General features: G+C 30.2%; 2 protein-coding genes and 1 non-coding gene across 3 annotated transcripts; 1 reads left to right on the top strand and 2 right to left on the bottom strand.

Annotated features, from left to right (window-relative positions):
- Window positions 1-331: 331 nt before the first annotated feature.
- Window positions 332-5,785, bottom strand: LOC126686047 (auxin response factor 17). Its single transcript, XM_050380069.2, has 3 exons — window positions 4,468-5,785; window positions 2,543-3,283; window positions 332-553 (listed from the first exon to the last, which is right to left on the bottom strand). Exons 1-2 carry the CDS (start codon window positions 5,548-5,550, stop codon window positions 2,585-2,587), a joined length of 1,782 nt encoding a protein of 593 aa, XP_050236026.1. The 5' UTR covers window positions 5,551-5,785; the 3' UTR covers window positions 332-553; window positions 2,543-2,584.
- A 3,594-nt stretch (window positions 5,786-9,379) lies between these two features.
- Window positions 9,380-9,506, top strand: LOC126666403 (U6atac minor spliceosomal RNA). Its single transcript, XR_007637904.1, has one exon. It is a non-coding gene; the product is annotated as a U6atac minor spliceosomal RNA (small nuclear RNA).
- Window positions 9,507-11,213: 1,707 nt separating this feature from the next.
- LOC126686066 (eukaryotic translation initiation factor 5) lies at window positions 11,214-14,230 on the bottom strand. The gene is made up of 2 exons (XM_050380091.1): window positions 14,098-14,230; window positions 11,214-13,077 (listed from the first exon to the last, which is right to left on the bottom strand). The coding sequence occupies exon 2, from the start codon at window positions 12,715-12,717 to the stop codon at window positions 11,365-11,367; it is 1,353 nt and encodes a 450-aa protein (XP_050236048.1). The 5' UTR covers window positions 12,718-13,077; window positions 14,098-14,230; the 3' UTR covers window positions 11,214-11,364.
- Between the last annotated feature and the right edge of the window lie 11,095 nt (window positions 14,231-25,325).

The following is a 25,325-nucleotide window of genomic DNA, read 5'->3' on the forward strand; positions in this document are numbered from 1 at the left end:
TTATTTTTGCTTGTTATCAATCTATAATCTAACTTCAGGTTAAAACTTCTCATTTCTTGCGTAATTCAAATTTGTAGTGAATAAAAACCAACTAACTGAAGTTGATCCGAGAATTTAAAATTTTGGAAGTAAAAAAATTTCGGTTTACTTTTAATACAAACAAGAACTAACTGATTATTCAGTTTTATTTGGTTCAAAGCTTTTTCAATTCTTATAAATTTAATTCAGTGTAATTTTGAAAAATAATCAAAGTTTTCAGGCTGTTGATCCACGAATGTCATCCTTTTCAGGTCAATTCATTAAGAAAAACCAGTTGTTCCTCCCTCCATCCTTTGAAATTAAATAAAGTAGATTTCATGAAGCAACAAACAAATACAAAGCAGTCTCAAACATTTATGTATATGGCAACACAAAAATCCAATACTCAACTTAAAAACACACTATGTTTTACAAATCCGAGTACAAACACTGCTGACTGAACCAAACACAAACTAGCTAAGCTACTACTGCTGAGGTCTAACAAGAAGTCAGCTTCCTGCCTGCTTAATAGTACCTGCCACAATCAAATTAATAAATAATTTGTCAGAACCTTACATTACAAGCGATGATGATGCATGGCCACCGGAGCCACCGGATGTCCATTTGTTCTTGAACTCTAACACAGTTCACTCATTCAGGCTATAACAAAGCACTAGCCATCGCTCAGCATAAAAAGGTCGTAAGCAGCAATGGAAACAAACCATGCTTAATTTGTTTTTTGAAATTTAAATCTAGCACGTTAAGTTTCTTTGGATTCGGTAAAAAAGAAAAAGAAAATAGGCCAACTTTCTGTAGCATCAAATGCCAAAAACGACAAGATTCATTTTCTCTACCGTTAGCTATCAGTCAAATGAGTGTCAATAGATGCTATTAATAATCCATGGCCCCTGACTTTTGATGGTCCGTGCACAAAACCCGCTGATGTCTAAAAACGGCACAAAACCCCATGATCTTTATAGCGGCTATCACAAAACCCCCTGAAGACGAAAATACCCCTGGCGTCGTCTTTTTTGGTCAACTGACATTCTTAAAAAAAAAATCTGGCGGCGCCACATCAGCTGACATGTCATCCAAAAATCCTAAAAAATTACAACACCCAAAATACTCTTAAAATCCAACCCAACTCAATCTAATCCAAACCATTCAGTCAACTCATCCACCGCCGCCACCCGACCACGGAAAATTTTCCGGTCATCGAAAAAGGAACAGATCCGACGGATCTGTTCCTCATTGGAACAGATCTGCATGAGGAACAGATCTACAGATATGTTCCTCAAGAACAGATCCATGTAGAAGATGACCGGAAAACTGAGAAGATGACCGGAAAATTTTCCGGCGGTGGTTGGTGGGGTGGTGGTTGGGTCGGTTGTTGGGTTAATCGAATGGTTTAGATTAGATTGGGTTGGTTTGATTTTTTTGTTTTTTTCTAAATTAAATTAGGGGTATTTTGAGTGTTTGAAATTTTTAAGGTATTTTGCTGACGTGACAGATGACGTGGCGCCGTCAGTTTTTTTTTTAAGAATGACAGTTGACTGAAAAAGACAGCGCCGAAGGTATTTTGGTCATATTTGGGATTTATGGGGTTTTATGATAGCCGCCACAAAAATCAAGGGGTTTTATGCCCGTTTTTAAATATCATGGGGTTTTGTGCACGACCCGCAAAAGTCAGGGGCCATGGCTAATTAGCCGTCAATAGAAGATCAATTTAAAAAGACCTGACATTTTCCCTCATCTTAATAGTCTAACAAATTTCAACAATCTGCTGGCGGCTGGTAAAACCATACAACATGACACTCGCATGAGAAATCCATTATTTGCTGAGGCCCTTCAATGTAGCTAAAGGAATTATCTTTTCACAGTTCATTTTAAGAAAACATAATTCAGGAAGAACTGAGTTATGACTAACCAACGTGATTGATTTATGTGTTCCAATACACCTTATTGTACAATGCAGAAAGCATATTATGCTTCTGTAAAAATAATATTTCACCTTCGTCTTGCATTTTTTTGAAAGGCCAATTGGTACGAAACAAATTACATAGAAAATATCTATGACCTCTCTATATGATTAAACTAACTTCAGGAATTCAAATAGCAAGGCCTAATAAAATCAAACACGAGAGACAGATTTGTTTAGCAATAGCAAGTCAAAATAAATACAGATGTATATATCCTTAATACTTCAATGTAAGAGGCGGGCTTATTTAGGAAAAAGGATCAGCTAGCACAAGCTGCTCCTGACAGTTGCATACACACACACTAACCTAGAGAACAATGCAGTATCGTATAAAAAAATGTAAGAATTGTAAATCTATCAGAAGAAAATCAAAATCATTTTGGACAAGGATTGGCTAAGAATGAGGCGCAGACTGCAGGACATAATAGACTACTAAATCATGAAGGAAGCATGCTATATAGACCTTATCATCAAATTTCGCAATAAATTTCCTTTTAACACAAATGAGAGTGGTAGATAATGAAAGATAATCAGAAGTAAGCATACCTGTATAGCTACATATCTGCATGACGTTGCACCAATAGTAGTTCATAAAAAGCAAGCTTCAACAGCTGAGGCCCTTTGGCACTGAACATCAATTCTCTTGAGCAGTTCTGTGTAAGAGGATGTTATTGCAAGGTCTGGTGAATTGCTTGCATTGTACCCTTTACTTACATAATCTTCCATGTAGCCAACATCCTCAAAGCCAACAGGCTGGTTCATATGAATGATCTTACCAAATAACTGAAATGAACTAATACCGACTTTAGATGAGCTGCAGCCTGGGTTTTGAACAAGTTCTGTACCACAAGAAGGCAAACTACTCTGACTATCTGGTGACAAGTTGTCAGACTGTGAGCTACCAATGTTTAGCTCAGTAGACATGGTTCTCAACTTCGGTGCCATCTTGCTGCTAAGACCTTTATCGCTGCACATTGGAGAAGCATTCTCACTAACGAAGTTGGATATTCCATAAAAAGGAATTTGCCTGGCTCCCTGCATGCCAGCAGGAAAAGAATGATAATTCAACGATTGTTTCATGTTTCCCATTGTTGAATTAGTTAACCCTGCCATGGGAAAGAACAGGTCTCCCTCTCCATCCATCAGAAATCCTGAATTCTCAGGAAATCTGAATTTCTTTGCCGGAGGGAAAGCAGCATGGAGTGACGGCGTGGGTGCAACAACTTCAACTTGCCAGGGGCTAACTCTCTTTGCATTCTGCAAAACTTCGGGTTCATCCCACGCGACCTGCATTATAGAAGGAGCATCATAAGGAGCATTATAAGGAGAAACATAAGAATTCGAATTCAATTAACACCTTATCTCAACCAATTACATACACCTCACATGCTTATAGCGAACTATGATGCTCTAAAAACAAAAAATACTAGAGCAGAGAAATAAACATGAGGACAATGACGAAGAAGATGACGCAAACAACAATAATAACTATATAGGTCTGATTTCAGTCACTTTTAGAAAAGAAGTAGCTTGTTAGGCTAATGACAGATAAGTAAAACCCTGTCTTAGAACAGTAAGATACATCAAAAACAGTACAGACCTGATTAAAATCAGTTCAAATTCATAACATTTGCAAATAGAAGCATATAAGGTACTAATTGTCTTTAAAACAAAGGAGCTTAAGCTGAACTGATCCATAGGAAAGGGAAATTACTAATAAGAGAACACTATAAATCTCTTGCCACCTACGAAAACCAAAAATTCTAATAAAACTTAATTTTGGATGGTAAAGAAGACTTTTAGATCATATGTTCTTGCTCTTTTATCACAGCAATACAGACAAGCTAGTTACATTTTACAATAATGTGTTCTTTCAACTTCAAAACAGATTATTGAATCTAAGCACAGGAGAGCAGGTCAAATATCACACTCCACTCTAGCCTTACCATATCTTGCATTGCCCAAAAAGTTAACAATCTAAAAATCATAAAAATATCAGCTCCCATTATATAAAAATACTAAGCCACAGGAAACTGATCTTTTAATACCTTAAAAGAGCAAGCAGCTTTACGAAATTTTCATAGATAGAAAATATACAATTTGAATACAAACGAAATCCATATTGAAATTAGTTTTTGATTTTGTTTATTGTCGTTGTCATCTATTAAAGGCATCAAATGCTCATTTCAGATATTGCGATGCCATTACCTTTACAAGAAGCAAAACTATCTGTAATGCAGTATGCACTCGTTTAAAATCAAAACTTTGTTTCAGCATATGCAAGCTATTAACAACCCAAAAGATCAAGTCATTGAAATTTTCTACCAAATACAAATATCTCTTCAACGAATATTCACTGACATAAACTATAATTGAATTAAGACAAAATGTTTTAACAGTATTCCAGTCATAACACCAAAGGCCAAAGTGATACATTATATACCACAGAACAAAAAAAATCAAGCAAAAACCTGAAGTATGCGCCAAGGAGAGCCACGCCAGGGCCCAGAGTCGGGCGCATAAGCTGAAGCAATTGTCCCCTGAAACCAAGTCATCCTAGAAGAATCCTCAGTTTCCAATGCCATCTTGACTCTCATCCCACCTGTCCAAAACACTCTGAGTGAACTCTCCACCACATCAGCCCTCACAACGAAATCGGTATACCACCCTGACTTGGGATAATATACAACTTCAAATGGCAACCCCTGCGCTGCCCTCTCCACCGCCTCCAATACACCCACAGGAGACACTCCCCCTCTCCCGCACCTCGAAAACGCCTCATCCTTCGTCTTCATTTTCACATCTCCTTCTACACCAGTTCCACCAAAGCATCCAATATCCTCATGCCACCTGGCATAATCACCACTGACACTGTTCGACCTCACAGCTCTTCTCACTCCAATGAACATCTTTCCCGCCAAATTTCTCATAAAAACAACAGAATCCCCAGCAACTAGCTTTTTGTTATTAACAAACTTACTCCATCCAGTAGTTAACAAATGCCTACGTGGCGTACCTCGATAAATATGCCTGAAATCCCAAGTAACTCCGTGAATATCGGTGACAGTTAGGGTTTGAACAGGCGGTTCAGCCTGGTAATTTAACCGCGGAAAAATTGAATCAGCACAGAATCTCGGAACAGAAAACCCACCACCGTTATTGGCATCTGACGGCGTTAAAATCTTGGCGAAGGCAACAATCTTATCATCGTCATTATTTTCATAATCCTCAACATCAGCATTGTTATTATTATACTGTAAAACAGCAACAGAAGGCTCAACAGGGAAGAGGAGGAGTTTGGTGTAGACCTCATCGGTAACAGGATCGGCAAGAAACTGAACGGCTGAGATTTTACAAACGATTACCGGTTTAGAAATAGAAATGAGAGAATTAGAAACAGAATTGGATTGTTCAAGATGACCTTGAGGGAAATAGTAAACCCTTGAATTAACAGTAGGAATTTGAACAGATGAACCAGCGCAAGCACGCCAAATCCGACGGTCGACGGGGCGGAGCACGTCGCCGGACGGTTGCGGTGGCGGTTGCGGTGGCATTTGGTGGAGTGAGTGAGTTAGGGTTTCAGAGAATTAGAGTGAGTGGCAGTAGTGAATGAAAACGGTTTGTGAACATATGAAAATGATAATGATGAGTTGCTGTTTGTGTGTGACTGTAAATGTGTTAGAAGAGAGAGGGAGTGGAGAGTGCCGTCCTGGGGTCGGAGAAGGGGCACAGAAAGCAAAACCGGAGAATTGTTTTCTGATTGGTTATCAGCTTTCAATATTTACGGTTTTAGCCACCACAACTACTTGTAATAAAATTTACAGTGTTACTATGACAGTACTTTTCTGTTAGAGATAAAATTATCTTATCTTCCTTCTTTCTATGATATTCAAAAAAAATCATATCTCCTCTAACTTTTTTTGGTGGTTCAGCTTAGTTACACATTTCCTTTCCTTAATAATCTCCCATCGTATAACAATAAATAAATACTCGTAATTTATATAAATTAAAAAGGCTTAATCACCAAAATACCCTCCACCTTTCAGCCTCTTGTCAGTTGCACCCCGACGTTATAATTTTGTCCAATCATCCAAATTCACACTTTTGGTAATCGTTTGTAAAATATTTTAAAACATCTACATTAATAGACCTAATATTAATATTATATTATAAAAAAAACTAACTAAATACACTTTACAATCACTCAATTTAAAAGAAATAATTTTATATTCAATTTAAAAAATATCAATTGATATAAAATAAAACAATAATTATTAAAAAGTTATACTCATAAAATAAAATAATTTTTTAATATTTTTTATACTAGAGATACTTTACTTACTTTAATTTGTTTATCTAATAACTTCTTTTAAAATTTCTCAAAAGAATAAGAAAGTTATAACTTGATGATATTTTAACTTCCACTTTATGAATTAAGATTAATATTGCCTCAAATAAATCATCAATTGTTATATATTTATTTAAAAAAAATCTCTCCAATAATTAATATTCATATAGAATATATTTTAAATTTTATTAATTATTAATAGAATTATTAATTATCCGACGTGGAACGAAGTTGGTTCTCTCAATTTTTTATTAATTATTAGAATTATTAATTTATAGAATATTAATTATTAGAGGGTCGACTGTACTTCATTGAATAAGTGAGTAATATATAAATTAATTACTTTCTATGAGTGAACATCTTCTAAGTAAATAATTAGTGCAAAAGCAATAGTTAGTAATAATTTTTTAGTCTAACCGTCAAATTTCGAATACAATTAATATGTCAAAATTTCATTTCAAAAAATCAAAAAAACAATTAATAATATTTTTAAGGCTACTTTAGCATCATTATAATTATTGGATGAGAAATTTATTATATTTATAAGACACCCCCATAGTCCTATAAAAAATTAGATGATTATATTTTTTTTAAGTACAACCAGTTCTCTAATAATTAATATATATATGATGGATTAAAAATTGATTAATTATTAAAATTTGTTATATAAAATATAATATTAAAATTAATTTCTAATTTTTTTATTAATTTATTAAATATTAATTATTAAAGAGTATATGTAATACCTTTTATACCAAACCTAAAGCGTTAATGTCTTTTTTTACAAGTGATTCTATTACTCCAAAGACATTAAAATGCAGTCAAAATAAAATTTATCTGTAAATTACGGACCACCTAATTAATAGGAAATTCAGGAGTCCAAATCAATATCTCCATCAAAATTTGCTTATAGATATTTATAGAAAAAACACATAACAGAAAGTACTTTTAGTCAAGTTAATAAGAATTTTATTGTACTATTCTAACTAAAGAGTTGTATAATTTAATTATAAAATTTATTAGACAATATGACAACAACGATGCATATGTTCTTATCCAAATATATTTTTTTCAATGTTAAATGATATTTAGTTCCGCTTTTCTATGAAATTTTAGATTTTATTTTTCAAAAAACTCTATTTAAATGTTTGGTGAAAAAATTCTAAAAACTATCAATAATTTTTCCAACGACTGATAATTGTTTTAATGTTATTAATTATTCAGACAAATTAAAATATATTTTAAAATTTATCCCTACAAATTTATTCAGACAACTGATAGGAGTAATTTTTACGATAAATAAAATCATTTAAATTATTTTTTAAATGATCTAATTATTTATAAATTATGTAAAATTACCTAGCAGCTACGACTAAATAATTTTAAGCATTAATTATCAATTATTAAATTTTTTATATAAAATAATTTAAATTTATTATTATTTTTTATAAAAATATAATTTTAATTATATTATTAAATATAATAATGTTTTTTGTATAATATAATAAAAAAAGTATACACTTTAAGATCATTTAACAAATCAACATAAACAGGTAATTAGATTTCACCAAACAGACATTGTCTATAAGTTACCGGCCAACGGCTATCAGTACAAGCAATACCTGAACCAAACACCTATATCACTAAAAGTTATTACATTACATTTGCTTTCAATATACTTTTTTGTAACAAAGTAATTTCATTAAGTTAAATCTCGAGTACATACAAATTGTATAAAAGGATAAAAACCAATCATGTTGACTTGATGAAAAATTAGATGCATTTGGTAAAACATGCACATCGTTATTCGCAGATTGTCTGATATAATTAAGAAATCAATTAGCAAATAGTAAATGATAATATGCAATCAATAGAATTATATTTGCAGCATGCATTAACGTTATTGTTACCGTGAAATCTGGGGGACAATCATTTTACGATCTAACAGTATATGGGATGTGTACAGTCCCTATTATGTGTTGGTTTATTTTATTTTTTTGATTAAATGCGTTGGTATTCTCAAACTTATAGTCTATTCTTCATATATGTACAACATATATAGGGGCTGAACCAGGCATATAGCCTGATAGGGCATCTGCCTTTGTAAAAAAATTTCTTGAATAAAAACAGCCTTCAACCTTCTCATTTTTTTAAAAAAATATAGTTATTTTTAGATTTAATGTCTTAAAAATTTCTGATCCCCTTTTCAATCTTACTCTGGCGTTGAAAATTTGTTAATTTTACCCCATTTTGCATTTTTTTTCATTTCAGTTGTACCCTGAAGCATAAAATTGATTTTTATTTATTTGACAAAAGTTCAAAATAATTCTTCAAAAAATGGTTAATTTAATAGTAAAAATTAATTTAATTCAAAAAGGATCAATTTAGAGAATTTCTTTTGAACTTTTGCCAAATAAAAAAAGGTCAATTTTATGCTTTAGGGTACAATTGAAATGAAAAAAATGCAAAATAGGGTAAAATTGACTGACTTTCAACGTCGGGGTAAGATTAGAAAGGGGATAAAAAGTCGGGAGTTTTCTAAGACATTAGGACTTATTTTTATACATTTCACCCTCTCAAAAAAGTTGTATGATTATATCCCCCGTTTTACAAAAGCTAGTTCCGACTCCAAACAGATCATCGACGCTAGACAATAAACAAGAGCTCTTCTGCTTGAGCCGTGTGCAACCGTGAATGTCAAATCCAATCTGCAAATTATAGCCGATAATGTAACGTGCTCCAATTCAGCTGAAATAAGTGTCAAACTTAATCCTCGTAGGCTATAGTGAGCTCGTCGATGGATGATCTCGAGACACTCATATTTGATAGAAAAGAAATCTATAAACTTTTGTGTAACTGAAAGTGTATCATAGCCTTAACCGGATGTATTATTCAGAACATTCAATGGTCTCATAGTATTATTTCGTAATTGAAAAAAAAAATGATGAAGTCAAACAATGTTATTCAGTATCCCACATCGTTTGGTTGCAAGGCACAGAAGCACATTATCTTCTTGTTTTGGGACTTTGATTGCTGTGTTCGTAAAAAGGAGAGACGGTTGGCATCTCCCCTGACAGGGACGGGAACAGCTTTCGGGCTTTCCTATTAACACATCCGGTTAAGGCTACCCACCTCTTGGTGGATCTATAACCCATTCTTTTTGTCTCATGGGTTGGAGTTGTTAGAGGGGTGCAATGTTTGGTTAAAACTAAATTAACCAATCAAACCGAAATTTTAGTTTATAATTCGGTTGTGGTTATTGATTTTAAATTTTAAGTTGATTCTATTTTATTTGATTTTTGGGATATATGACATTTTTAAATTAATGTTATTTAATTTTTTTTACAAATTTAAAGGTATTTTTATAAATATTTATAGGATTTTAATATCAATATGTCCCTAAATTTGTGTAAATTTAAAAACTAGCACCATAATTGATTTTTTTAAAAAAATTAATATTATTTTTAAATAATTAATGTTAATGAAATCTGATCATTCGATTGACCAAAATAACTTATTGAATCGAAAAATTATTTTAGTTATAATAAAATTCGGTTTCGGTTATAGTCGTGGAAAATTTGAAAATTTCAGCTATGATTAATATGGTTCGATGATCAAACCAACTGATACACACCGCTAGAAGTTGTTACATAAAACTAATTTATTTATAAGGATTTTAAATTTATGATGGATAAAAAATCTGAATTAGTAGTACCTTTGTAATTTTGTCTAATTCCTAAATATGCAAATTGTACATATCCTGAACATCTTTATGAAAAATGAGTTAACAATTGAAATTTATGAATTTTACGCATGATATCTGTCATTTTTTTGCCAAATTCAATCATTTTGACCGGTTTATTTTTTTAAAAATTTCTTTTCAATTTCATTTTAATAATAATTTAATATATATATATATATATAAATTTTAAATTTCATGATGAAGAATTAATGAATCATTTAATGTCTAATAATTTGATATTTTTATTTAGAAAATGTGTTATTAAAAGCTATTTTCTCCCGCCATTTTTCTTTCCGTGTCCTAAAAAAGCTCATTTTTATTTTTAAAAGTGGTTAAGTAAATGAATATCTAAATTAAAATTCAATTGAATTAGTTCTAATTAAACAAATTAAATTAATTACGGGTTTCTACTAATAACAAAAAAAAATTATGTTAAAAATATTTTATGCATATTATGAATTATTTTCAATCACTAATTATTGGAAGGGTAAAGATATTTAATATAAAAATTAATATAGATAGTATAACTTTTACTTAAAAATTAAATCTCTTAATATAAGTAAATCAAATGAATCCCAAAATAATACTATCTCCGTCCCAGTAGAGTCCACTTTGAAAAAATTTATTATCCCAAAACTCTTTATCCATTTCCAAAAAATAACAATTTTAAAACTCAATTTTTTTATTCTATCCCTATTTAAATTTCACTAATAAAATAAATTAAAAGTGGACTTTATATTAAACGAACGGTATAATAAAAAAAATAAGAGAAAAAATTATAAGGCTAAGAACCAGCCGCACTTGTAAAGTAATGGAGTCATTAGTATCGGATTAACCCTATCCTTTTTTTTTTGAGGGACGGATTTACCCTATCCTATATAGATATATGTAACGAATGCTTATCCTTCATACTTGAACTTGTAACTAATTAATTAGAACTAATTAGAACACCAACCAACAAGCAGCTCAGCATTATAGCTTAAAATCGTGGATTCAAATCTTCTCACAAACACTCCCCCCTCTCTCTCTGATTGTTTAAAAAAACTAAAAAGAAAATAAAACACCAAACTCATTCCTCAACAAAAAAATTAAAAAGTTAAATAAAAATATCAAAATAAACAAGGCAGTTTAAAAACACACACCAAAACAAAATAATCCATCAAGCAACACAGTGAGTGCATAAAGTTGCACCAACACAAACAAAACATAATAATGATAAGAAACTTTATTCAAGCAAAGGAAATACTAGTTATACTGTGAAGGCTCTCAAAGCAACGTTCACTCTTCTTCAGATTCAGACTCTGCATTCTCCAACCACTCAACAAAAGGCTTAACATGCTTCCAAACCCCGCAGTTTTTATTACTGCCATTAGCACCTTTCTGGTACCACCCCAGGATCCGTTCCTCTTCCAGAACATCATTGTCATACAACACCTTCAGGACCAATGCTACTTCTTTAGTTCCCTCAGGGCCAAGCTTACCAAAGAAAGACTCAATGGCATGAAGCATATTGATCTGCGAACCTTCCTCTTCAGTGGTGGCTGCTGCAAGGTAGTTCTTCTTCTTGGTAGCCTCTTTCAGAAACCCTTTCTCAACACCCTCGAACAGGGCAGCAAATAAAGCATCTGTCACCTCCTGAGATGTCCCAGATAACGAACTCAAGAATGATTTCAGCTGGCTTGGTGCAGAACCCTTTTTCAGATACGCCTTTATTTCATGAATAAGCCTTTCTTCAACTCCATTACCCTTAGAGCCGCCATTCTCATGAACCTTAACTTCGCGTTCTGGAGACTTCTTTGCCGACTTTGCCTTTTCTTCATCGGTAGACAACATTACCATATCTGCAGTAACGTTACTCAGCTGCTCCTGGATACGTAGTTTAGCTGCCTCCAGTGAAGTATCTGTTTGCCACTGGACATCATCATCATCGTCGTCTTCATCTTCAGCAATTGCATGTTCAATATCATCAGGCACGCTGCGAGTCGGGGAGTGATCCTCATCTGAACCATTGCCTTTCTTCTTAGATGAAGTACTTTTTGCATTATCCTTGGAGCTAGAGGGGGCTTTCTTCTTTGTTGTTTCCTTCTTAATATGCTTCTTCTGCTCTTCATCAGCAGCTTCACCCTCTTTGAGCCGCTCCTTCTCAGCCCTCCTCATAGCCTTCTTGTCTTTGGAACCCTTTTTCGGTTCAGGTGGGCACTTGAGAATAAATGTTGTAAGCTTGTCCCTCATATCCACATCAGACAGATAACCGCAAGCAGCACACTTCAGGATGATCATCTGTGTCTTTGTAATAATTATCTCAGTTTCAGGGTTCCCACAACTGTAGCACTGAACATATTTCTTGATGAAGTTCTCAAGTAGCCCAGCAAGTTTTACAGTGTCATGAGCTCCATTCACAAGTGATATTCCTGTCTTCTCATCAAATTTGGATTGCGCTCCAAGCTCATTGCCAAAGTACTTTGTGGTGTACGAAGCAGGCCTAGCCAAGGCCTTTGCAATGTCAACCATATTAACAACGTTAGTTTTGATGCCATTTCCCCTACCTTCAATCTTGGTTATCATTTTCGGCATCTTATACCTATAGAAAGCATCATCGCTGTTTGAAGCACCAATATTTTGCAACGCCATTTTGATGTTACCAGTGAGAAAAGCTGTATAAAGTTAATCAAAAGGCACGAATATCAGCAGCAGTATTCTTTCTAGTATTATGAAGTTCTCCTTCAGAAGATAAATTCCTTGCGGATGAAATAGGCCGCATAAACTGGCAACCTATATAATCTTCAGTATGACAGTCAAATAGTCCAATATGCATACAGGCAACCTTAAATGAGGAATCTCTGTTCTTTTTTTTAGACGTAGGACAGTACTCTCCAAGTAATCCAATTGATGACAAAAATAGAGAGGCCCGTTCAGACATAAAAAAAGGCTCAAACTTGACAAGCTCCACTTTGATGAACTGCTGACAACGCAGAAAGAACTTCCAAATACCTGAAAAAATACAGATGCACTAAAGAAATTTTAAAAAAAACACATAACAACAATGAGGCACGTATTTAGAACAGAAACATAGCTTAACAGTTGAGGTAATCATAGAATACAGAAGATGCATAGCCAAACAAATTGCAGGGACAATACAACAACATACAAGAGATAATAAAGAAAAACCTATCAGTTTCACATAATTTGGAAACGTAATCCAAGTCTTACTCAAAGGATAACAAAAATAAACAAGCAAAATCAATGTACAATTTACAATCTCATATAATCAAATTATAATGGAGCAGTAAGGCAATACCAAAACAATCATAAAAGAACACAAAAACATGGAGGTTGATAATGAAAGGATATGCTAATTATTGTAAAACAATTATTCCAGAAACTTCAGAGTTAATGGCTCTTTCACTGTGCAAATAATATGTTCACAGACTCTTATTCAGTAGTAGAAGAGCCAAAAAACCAGCACTCGTTCCGAAAATAATAAAACAATTAGCAAACACTAAGCAAACAACAAACAAACAAAAAGAATTAGACAAAAAAACATATTTTTAAATCATAGATCCAGTTACAAATAAGAGCATGATAGTTTAACTCGAACAACATGTTAAGAAGAATACCTAGCAAACTAATCAAATCGAAAAATCTAACGAATTAGATTACCAGCTTTAACAGTACAACAAAATAAAAACAAAAAAAACAATGAAAACAAACCCAATGCTACATTAATAAATCACTAAAAGACGGCCGATAGCTACATCGTAAAATCAAATCAACAAAACTCATAAACAGGATAATGAATTCGTAGATCTACGTCAATTTATTCACAAAATCGCGAAATCGGAGCTCCGATCGAGCCAGAACCCCTTCCAAACGAACAAATACATTAAAGAGAAAACTGATAGCGTACATACAGTAAAGCAAACAGCCAATCAGAATAATCAACAATCGTGCTGTGATAAAAACCCTAGAATATTAAAATCGATAAAATAAGAATGGGAAGAAGGAACTTACCCTAAGAATGGAGAGGATGAGAAACAAGGGAGGTGGTAGGAGGAGAGAATTCAGCGTACGGTGCGCGTGAGAGATTGGGGAAGTTATGGATACCAAAGCTCCGTTTTTATACTATCGAACCCCACACAATTGGTTTTTAGGGCAAACTCAGCTTCCTTGTTATTTTTGCTTTTTTAATTTCTTTTTCTGATTTTTCTTGAACCGACCTATTGATTTTAGAGCACATTATTATGAAGCCCCTCACATTTGACATAATTCACACTTTAATCCCTTCCGTTTGAAAACTAAACTATGTGGCCCCTCAATTTTGCTTCCGACAACATTTTAGTCCCTCCATCCATTTTAAGTGTTAGTCAACGAAGTCAAAGGACTTATGGATAAATTAATTATCAAAACTGAGGGACTAAATCGTTGACAAAAACAAACGTGAGGGGTGAAATCATTAAGAAAAATAAAAGTGGGAGACCATATAGTTTTGTTGACTTCGTTGACTAACATCCAAAAGGGACGGAAGGACTAAATCGTTGATAAAAATAAAAGTGAGGGGTTATATAGTTCAATTTTCAAACGGGTATTATAGTAATTTGCTCTTGATTTTATAATTAATCTATTTTAAGGTCCCTCAACTTTACGGGTTTTATTTATTTGGTCTCTAAACTTTTATTTGGTTCTTTAACTTTACATTTTTAATTTATTTGATCCTTGAACTTTCATTTGATCTAATCTGGTCTATTAATTTTACATTTTATTTTATCTAATCTCTCAAATTTAAATTTTTTTTATTTATGTGATCCTTTAACTTTATGTTTTTCAGATCAGAGGAAGCAAAAAATTAAAATTCGGGGACAAATAAGATCAAATGGAAATTTAAAGATTAGTTAAATAAAAAATATAAAATTAAAGCACCAAATGGAAGTTTCGATACTAGATAAATAAAACCTATGAAATTAAGAAAGCTTAAAATGGATTAATTCTTAATTTTATTAATATGGATATTTTATTTTTGTTTTAATATGGATGTGAATTCGGTGAAGTGTACGATCTTTTATAAAAGGATAAATTGTCCAAAAATACCTCACGTTTTTGACTTTTTTCTTTTATAGTCCTACACTTTAGAAATTTAATCTTAACTAATTTTCCAATTTTCAATTGTAATTGTTTGTTCAAATTAAAGTGGAAAAAAATTCAGATATGTATTTTATATTACTTCATATTGTATCAATTTATATTTTTATTATAAAAAAATTTGAACATGAAGCAATATGAAGAGTACATTTGAATATTTTTCACTATAATTTAAATAAGTGACTATAACTAAAACTGAAAATTAAAAAAATTAGCTAAAATTAAAAAAAATAAAAGCTGGGTCATAATAAAAAAATATAAAAAAATGGAGTACTTTTAAATAATTAAGAGCAAATTACTCTTAGGCCCTTTAAGTTTGTCATAATTCACAGTTTGCTACCCCTTATTTAAAATCAAACGATTTGGTACTTCAGTTTTGATTTTGTAAATTATAAGGATCTTTTGTTATTTCCGTTAATAATTTGAATTTTACTTTCAAACGATTTGATATCTCAGTTTCAATTATATAAATGATTTGGTACCTTACTTTCAATTATATAACCATTTTGGCATCTTATTTTCAAATAATTTGGTACCTCACATTTTATTATGTCAACGATTTAGTACCTATATTTAACAAAAGGTCCTTATAGTTTACAAAATCAAAACTGAGGTACTAAATTGTTTGATTTTCAAACAAAAAGTACGAAACTGTAAATTATAACAAAAATGAAGAGTCTTAGAGTAATTTGCTCCATAATTAAGCTTCAAAAAAGAATTCCACAAAAAAGGCACTTTTATATTTGATAAATTCTGTTGCGTAGCTTTTGATTATTAAAGATCAAATATTCTGTTAAGTACCAAATTGTTTAATTTTTTAAATTTTATTAAAAAATAAAAACTGACTCCACCGCCGTCCTCCTCCGACCTACTGCCGCCTTCAAACCCGCCGCTATTCTTAGACCTTGGTCGAACCAGATCTGGTTCATCTCCCTTCAAAGAAGACAAGCCGGAACTCATATTCCATGAAAGACGAAAGCAAATCTGCTTGTCTTCCATGAGGAGGGCGAGCAGAACTTTGTTCATCTTCCATAGAAGACGAGCGGTAGGTCCGAGGAAGGTGGTGGGTCTAGAAAAGGTGGCGGAGAATTCAGAATCGTCTTAAATTTAAAAATATTATTGGTAATTAATTTACCTTAAATATTAAGAAACTATTAATAAATCATTAATTAGTAACACTACTAGAAAACATGGTCTTATCGACGGATTTTTCCGTCGCTAAAGCCCAAAATTCCGTCGCTAAACACATATGGCGACGTTGTCCGTCGCAAATATATTGGTCGCAAAACTCATTGCGACCGTGATCCGTGGCAATTTTAGCTATGGAAAATTCTGTCGCTAAATTTGCCAAATTCGTCGCCAAAAAGTCTTCCCAAGAGACAAAAATGGAGACGATTCAGCTAATTTTTTTACTGATTTTTATGATGAGGCGGGTTGTAATTATTTTAGGTGTGGTGACGACAATAGCTAATTCTTTTACTGATTTTTATGATGAGGCGGGTTGTAATTATTTTAGATGTGGTGGCTACAATAGCTAATTCTTTTACTGATTTTTATAATGAGACGGGTTGTAATTCTTTTAGGTGTGGTGGCTACAATAGCTAATTATTTTACTGACTTTTATGATGAGGCGGGTTTGTAAGTATAATTGTGTGGGGATATTATAAGATTCGATAAACGAATGGAAAATAATAAAGATTATATAAGTACAGGTGTTGATGGTCCAACCTTGCAGATGAATATGGAATATATGAAATAATTTGTTAATTGAAACAATGTGATTAAGATCTTTTTTTTTATAAAGTTGAATAAGATCGGAAAATTATGGTTTGTGAAAATAATGCTAGATAAAATGATATTCTTACAAGGCAAAGTGATACTTGTTTTCAAGTTTGTTTGTAAAGTTCAAATGGATGATATATTTGATTCGCCTGCACTTTTCATTTGCCCAAAGTTGCTGAATCATGCAAGAGCAAGTCTAAAGAATAACAACGATGAAGGAGTTGTTGTTTGTATGTTATCACCATCTAACATTTGAAGGATACTAATTGGTTTTCTATTGTAATAAATTCATTCATTGTCATAATATTCTTAAAAATATTCTTAGTTTGTGTTTTCAATTTTTAAAAATTGATTTTAGTTTATAATCTGTAATTATATATGGATGGTCCATTAGCGGCTATAAAAACCTCCTACATGAATGCTTTTGTAGGTTCTGTCATTTTTATTTCTTAATAGCTCACTTAGTTTTTGTCTATAAATCGATTTATGTAATACGTATTTTGTATTTGACAAAAAAAAGAAGCTAATAACAACATAATAGCTCACATGCTGTAAGTTTTTTTTTTCCAAAGATAATACTAATATATAAATATATAAGAATATAGGCCATCAAATGACCCACCTTAAACAAAGGAAATAAAAGTGGACTTAGCGGCTACTAATTGAGCCATCCAATTACACGTTCGTTTAACAAATTAAAATACCAATACATGGGTGATTTGTTAAACGAACGGTAGCAATGTATATGAAACAATAGTAATCAAAAAATAAAAATAAAAATAAAAATTACTTACCGCTGGTACCGGCTAAAGTAACATAGTATTACCTTGATTTGTTGTGGTTTGTAAATTGAAGAAAAATTAATAAAATACTCAATAAAAAAACAATAGTTATAATTTGACTATAAAAATAAGAGTCATTTTAATTTAGTATAGAGGTATTTAATAATTTAATTTATCACAATATACTAATTTTAATATATATTTTTAAGTTTATGTGATAACACATTTTAAATATAATACAATTTGTTCAATTAAAGCAAAATTTTACTTAAATAGTAAACTGAGATTTTAAAATTATTAGTCTTTTCAAAATTAGTACTAAGGCGGTTATATATGTGTGGTTCATTTATTGTATTGTCGCTAATATAATATAATTTTCTTTTGATTTTGTGCCCTTTATTTGCCCGCATACTATTAATTAGGGATGGCAATGGGATGGGGTGGGGGTGGGGAAACTATCCCCATCCCCGTCCCCGCTTCTATGGGGAATCTCCATATTTGTTTTTATTTGTTTGATGGGGATTAATTCATCATTATTTCCATCCCCGTAGATTCGTCATCCTTGGAAATCCCTACATCCTCGTATAATTTTAATATAAATATTTAAATATTTAATTATTTTTATGAAACATTTGAGAAAACAAGTATGAACTATTCAATATCAATAATATAAAATATTATAAAATTAAATAATTTTAAAAATTAATTAATCATCTAACATATTCAGTAATTTTAAACATTAAAATAAAATAATCAAAACAAAATAAAAAATTCTCTTAATTTTTTTTATCTCGTCTCAGGAGTAAGTAAAAGTCTCTTTCAAATAAAAAATATAGTAATTATTTTTTCTTAAATAATTAAATTAAATTATTAAAAATTATAAACAATATATTAAAAATTATAATATAAATTATATAAAAATATACCGGATCTCCGTGAGGACGGGGATGGGATCCCCATGGAATGGAAACTACAACTCCCGTCTCCTTCCCATCTCCGTGAATGGGGAATAATCTTCCACCCATAGGGGCAATTAGTGAGGATTTCTTGCTTCATGAGGGACGGGTCCCCGTGGGATCGGGAAATCTCTTCCCCATTGCATCCCTACTATTAATCGACATTATGCCTTTATAAATTTAAGAGTAAATTAGTATGAGACTCTCCACATATGTCCTACAATTTGATACCTTAGATCTTCTATTATAAGAAAACGTTTTTAAAGACTTCTGGATATTATATTTCCTTAAGTTTCTCACCTAAAGATAATAATATAAAACTAAATACATTAATTAATTAAAAACAAATACGAAAAGGACAATTTGATATAATTTGATTAGTTGATATATTTTCATACATATTTCAATGTATAATTGAACGACGGAGCCACTACCTCTACCTTATTTTTTTTAAATCATCTTTAAAAAAATTAATAAACAAATAAATTATATAAATATGATCTATTTCAAATTTTTAATAATTAAATTTTTTTAGTATATATTTTTTATGGTATTAACTATGTTTAATTAAATTGCACCGTACCTAAAATTATGGTCGGACTTCGTCACTTAATCATTGTTATAAAAAATTTAATTACGCATTTAAAACCCTATAATTAAAACACAATACATCTACTGCATTGCTAATTTAATTTATGAACTTATATTCTTCAATCCATCTAACTAGCCATCTTTCACTTTAATAAGCCATTGCAATGTTTAATATACTTTTTCAAATTCTAAAATGGAGAATGAGGGACAAAGGCGCTGGCAACTAACAAATATTGACTGAATTGCCATCCAATTTGACACGTCACAGAAATTGAAAATGAAAGGTCATGTTAGTTAAATTGAAAAAGGTTTTTTTTAAAACATTTCATTTTTTGAAATTTTTACAAAAGTATCCCTTTTTAGTAGTTTATTAGTAGATTATTGTTAATTCATTGGTAGATTGGAGATAAAAGGGATATTTTTGTAAATTTTTGTAAAAACGAGATATAGAGGGTAATTTCAACTGAAAAATGAAAGTTTGAATGAGTGGAAGGATAAAAAAAATCAAATTTATAATCTTTTAATAAAAATTAATAATTATATAAAATTCAAAATCAAACTTAATTTATTTGAAAGCATATTTTATTTTTAGTCTAAAAATAGTTTTTATTTCTAGTTTAGTTTTATTTACAGAGTTGATTTCTTTTTTCAAAAACAAAAAAATAAAGTAAAATTGAATATATTTTTATTTTTAAGTTTAATTTTTTTTTTCTTCTTTAAAAAGGATTATTTTTATTTTCTTAAAGCTCACAAAATAATTTATTTTAAAATTTTAAAGTTTAGTAGGGAGTTTTTGTTTTTAATTTGCACAATACAAAATAATATTATATAATATTTTAGAGGCTGAGATGTCGGAAAAGTTATACTGAAAAATGGTTAGTTGGGTGGGTCAAACGTATAAATCTAGAAGTTAAAATATGCATTAATCTTAGGGCTTTTTATGCCCAATAGAGCATTTGAGAGACTCTTTACTTTTATACAGCCCCATCTTATTTTTTTATTTTTCCCACCATCTTATTTTATAAATATAACCTAACATCTTATAATTATTTCTTTTATACGATTTTTCATTTTGGCTCTCAAATTAACAGTTACTTCCTACATATTTCCAGCCCTTGGTCTTTACTTTTTTTCATGGTCGCCGTTCTTCATCAAGTTTCAACGGCGCTTCGCTGCCGCCTTCATCCTCGCTGCGCCGCCGCCGCTCTCTTATTTCCGTGTTTTCTTTTCCAAATCTGAATCGGAATTTTTGTCGGAAGGAAGAATAGATATCAGAAGTTTTTAACGACTTAAAAGTTTTTTAAAGGCGTATGATCAGATTTCGAGGTGAAATGATTCATCGTTCTTCTTCTTCTTCTTCTTTTTTTCATTTTCAGATCTAGAATTTTTTGTTAACTATTTTTAAGTAACAGTGATTTTTTACCATTAAACATGTGTAAAGATTATCTTTAAAGAATGTAATACTAATTTTCATGTACATAAAATAATTTTATGATTTTATGGAATGAAAATCTATTATTTCTGTAGTTTTACTGTGTTTGGTTGCATTTCTGCGTTTTTTTATTCTGCAACGCGATTTATTAATGATGGTTAGTTGATGAATCATTGTAATGTTTTAGTGTTGTTGGTTTTGTGTTGATTTTATCTTGATATTTTATTGATTTTAACATTGACGAATAAAATAATGATATCCGTGAAATAAACTAAAAAAAATAAAAATTTAAGTGAAACTAGATAATGATATGTTAGCATTGGAAAATGAGACAAATAAAGATATTGAATTATTGTAATGTTACAGTATTGATATTGTGTTGATTTTCGGTTGATATTTTGTTGATTTTAGCGTTGATGAAAAATACAATAATAATGGATAATGTTACAATGTTGATATTGTGTTGATATTATGTTGATATTTAGTTAATTTTAACTTTAACAAAAAAATATCAACATTACAATAATTTAGCAATTAATCAAAAATTAAGGTATTATTTTTTCTATTTTTATTTAATTTTTATTTTTTTAGTTTATTTCATATACAATATTATTTTCTTCGCCAATGTTAAAATCAACCAGATATCAACACAAAATCAACAAAATATCAACCGAAAATCAACACTTCAACATTATAATCATTCAAAATTATTATTTGTCTTTTCCCCAAATGTTAACATATCATTATCCAATCTCAGCTAAATTTTTATTTTTTTAATTTATTTCACTGACAATATTATCTTATTTCCCAGTGTTAAAATCAAGCAAAACTGATTATCAACACAATATCAACATAAAGTCAACATAATATCAACAACACTACAACATTACAATAATTTAGCAATTAATCATCATCAACAAATCGTGCTGCAGAATAAGAAAACACAAAAATACAACCAAATACAGTAAAAATGCAGAAATAACAGATTTTTATTCCATAAATATACAAAATTATTTTTTATAACATGAAAAGATAATCTTTATACATGTTTAATGATAAAAATTACTGTTATATAAAACTGTAAACAAAAAAAGAAAGAAACTTGTAGATCTAAAAAAGAAGGAAGAAGAAGAACGATGAATTTCAGATCTAAAATCAAAATAGAAACACGATAACAAGAAGTAACGCAAGAACAACAAGAAGCCATTTTACAATATCATAAACAACCGATTCTATTACCACCGCTTTTCCTCGCCAAAATCCTATGCGGATCTTCCGCTCCAACAACGGCGAAAAGAGAAACAATACTGACGAAACTTGAAGTGATGTTGAACGGCGGCGTTAAGATAAATGGATGAGGGCAGTGGATCTGAAAGAGTCGGAGGAAGCTGTGTGATCTGAGAGAGATTAGAGAAATATGAATTGAGAGAGATGAGAGAAAATGATGACGATGAGAGAGAAAATTATTGTAATTATGAAGGTTGGTTTGAGATGAGGGTATATATTTGGACCGTATAAAAGAAAATATTTATAGCGTGTACTGTAGTTTTAATATTGAAAAGTTGTATCCGTATAAAAGTAATAAACTTCAGAATTTTGGTTGTTTATGAAAAGCCTTTAATTTTATTAGATGACAGTTTAAAAAAAATTGTACATACATTTCTTTTGTTTTGTAACTATCACTTATTCCAATCGGATAAAAAGGGTTAAATAATTATAAATGTTTTATTTTTCAAGTTAAAAATGTAAAATTTAAAATTTAAAGTGTTACGAAATTATTGTGAAATATAAAATACTATTTGGGTGGAAAGGTATGAAATCAGGAGTTAAAGGATGAATTAAACTTAAAAATTAATGTGTGACCTAATTTTTTTGTTATTAAAAATAGATCTACTCTAAGTTAATTGTTAGTAAAGATTAGCGAAAGTTAATATACATTTTTTAAATTTAAATTAAATAAATAAGGATTCGAAACCCCGGCCTCATGCGACGGAAGGATTTGGCCATTAGGTCAAGCCTTCACATGCTGTGGCCTAATTTATCATTGTAGGGTTTGTATTCTGACTCTTATAACAGTATTGTGTACAGTATACATACAAGCTTCTCATTTTTTTTCTAAAGTAGAAGGCTGGGCCTGATTTAGGCTAAGCCTGCAAAACCTTAAAGTAATGAATTATTTTAGATCTTTCTGCAAAACCTTAGATCTACTCTAATTTAATTGTAATAATTATATTAAATTGTGAGTGGCAAGTTATTTAAATTAATTCAGTAATGGCAAGTGACAACATTTGATAAATAAGCACGTTATTGGTAGTTTATTTTTAATATTTATTAACAGTTTAAATGCATTATTGATGATCATTGTTATTTGACAGTTTTTAATTAAAATTAATTAGTTAATTCTATATAAGTAAATTAATCAATCAATATTATAAATTAATGTTAAATAAACTTATGAATTATAGAAGGAAATTGATATTATTAATCATTTATTATATTTTTAATTTTTTTAAAGAAATCGAATGACTTTAAAAAAAATATTTGGCTCAAACGATATGAAAAAATGAAAACGAAAATTGTCAAATAGTATGTATTACGGTCAAGCAATATTTCCCTATTAATAAATTATATGGCTCTGTCACCGCAAATCGTTGATTATGTTTTATTTCTTTTAATTTTTTTAATCAACTTGTTTCATGATTTTGTTTTTCGATTTTGTTACGGAAAATAATGGAATATATCTCTTTCTAGTTTTCCAATATTTATACCAAAATCAAATTTTAAAGGCATTTATCATTTTAAAATTTCCCAATTGTAAAGCTTTTCTTCTTATTTATAAATGTTAATTGAATAAAATGTACAAATATAATTTAATACGTGTAAATAAGGTATGATTCATGCAGGTAAGGAATTTGTAAGAGTCATCTTAATCAACACAAAATAAGTAAGATACCAATTTTTATGTACAAATATTAGACAGAAAGAAGGCTGAATTCAATAAAACTAGTACTATCTAGCACAAAGTCTATATTATAAATATAATTTAAAATGAATCTATCATGTTGCAGTTGAAGAGTATGAGAAGCAACTAAATTCATTTTTTTTCATGCATTTTTCATTTTAGTATTTGATAATTGCTAATAGAAGTGTTTTTGAATTTTCTTAGCTAATTGATAAGCATTTTTAAGCAACTTATTCCATACAAGACTATGAAATTTAGCAATTAGAAATTTTATCGTAATTATTTGAAGCTATTTCTTCCACTATTTGCTAATTACTAACGAAAGTGTATTTCATAATTAAAATATTCATGCTCGTTACATGTATCAAACAGAAATCTATCATAGATAAAAGTAAAGAAAACTTGACAAGGTCTTCAAATTTATTTATGATGGAATTTCTTTTATATACACGCTTGTATATTTAATTACAAAAAATAACAATTTAAATTTTTGAATTATATTTTATGAAAACAAGTGTCGATATAATCATAATAAAGCATGTAAAAAACATTTTAAAGTAGCTGCTATAAAGATTTTAAAAGTTGAAAGAGTTAGTAATAGACTGTACTGATTCTAAAGATTTTTGAACTAGAACTGAAAATTTAACAAAAAAATATTCAAAATTGGATAATATCTACAATCGTATGTTTTTCAAAAATTAGGCCGTATCAAAAAAAATTTGGTACGAATATGGAATTCAAAAAAATAGAAAATTATATTGAATCATACCGAATTAAAGAAGTAAAAGTATAATTAAATTTTATATACATAGACATATACACTCATATATTATTTCATTTGCTAGATGTTGTTCGCCTAATTCGGTTGGAGGTTTTAAATAGATTGATTGGTAATATTAGTGTTATTTTATAACTAAAATGACAAATATTTATAAAATAATATGGTAAAAATTAAAACCACAATTGACTTTAAAAATTAACTGTTTTTACAATTATTTTATTTTTAAAATATTTTATATATTTAATAAATAGATTAAAGCAGTGATTGTTTACTTATGATAATAATAAATTGGTTTAATATCGCAACAAAGACTCACCTTTTAGTCCCTTTTCAATTTCATCATGTGCAAAATTATCAATTGTGTCCAATTCTATATTTTTGAATTTCAACTGCACCTTCAAAAACTAAATTGGCATTTTTTTATTCGGAAAAAATTCAAATAAATATTTCATAATTTAACATATATTTTAAACGACCATTGATGTTACAATTTGAACAAAAAAACTATCTTTTCATAAATTTTAAAATTAATAACATTTTTTTATTCAATATAAATAGATATTATTATATTAAATAAAAATTCACTGCCGCCCTCATTCGACCATCTATCGTCGCCCTTTGATATGTTGTTCGTCTTTTGTAAGTGCCGTCTTATAGTTGAACCCGTTCAAAAAAAATGATGTACTCTGTAGTAAAAAAAATGCGGGAGCACGTTTTTTTTTTTGTCAAACCAATTTTCATTATATTAATATGATCAATACAATGATGAATATGAATTACTCCTCAAGAAGGTAGTAGTGAGCCATTCCAAACCGAA

This window comes from Mercurialis annua, linkage group LG1-X (assembly GCF_937616625.2).
Source record: "Mercurialis annua linkage group LG1-X, ddMerAnnu1.2, whole genome shotgun sequence".
NCBI classification, from domain to species: domain Eukaryota; kingdom Viridiplantae; phylum Streptophyta; class Magnoliopsida; order Malpighiales; family Euphorbiaceae; genus Mercurialis; species Mercurialis annua.

Coding starts and splice junctions, on each gene's coding strand:
- LOC126686066 (XM_050380091.1), bottom strand. CDS start 12,717: ATGGCGTTGCAAAATATTGGTGCTTCAAACAGCGATGATGCTTTCTAT.
- LOC126686047 (XM_050380069.2), bottom strand. CDS start 5,550: ATGCCACCGCAACCGCCACCGCAACCGTCCGGCGACGTGCTCCGCCCC. Junction 3,284..4,467: donor CTCCTTGGCGCATACTTCAG/GTTTTTGCTTGA, acceptor TCTATAATGCAG/GTCGCGTGGGATGAACCCGA.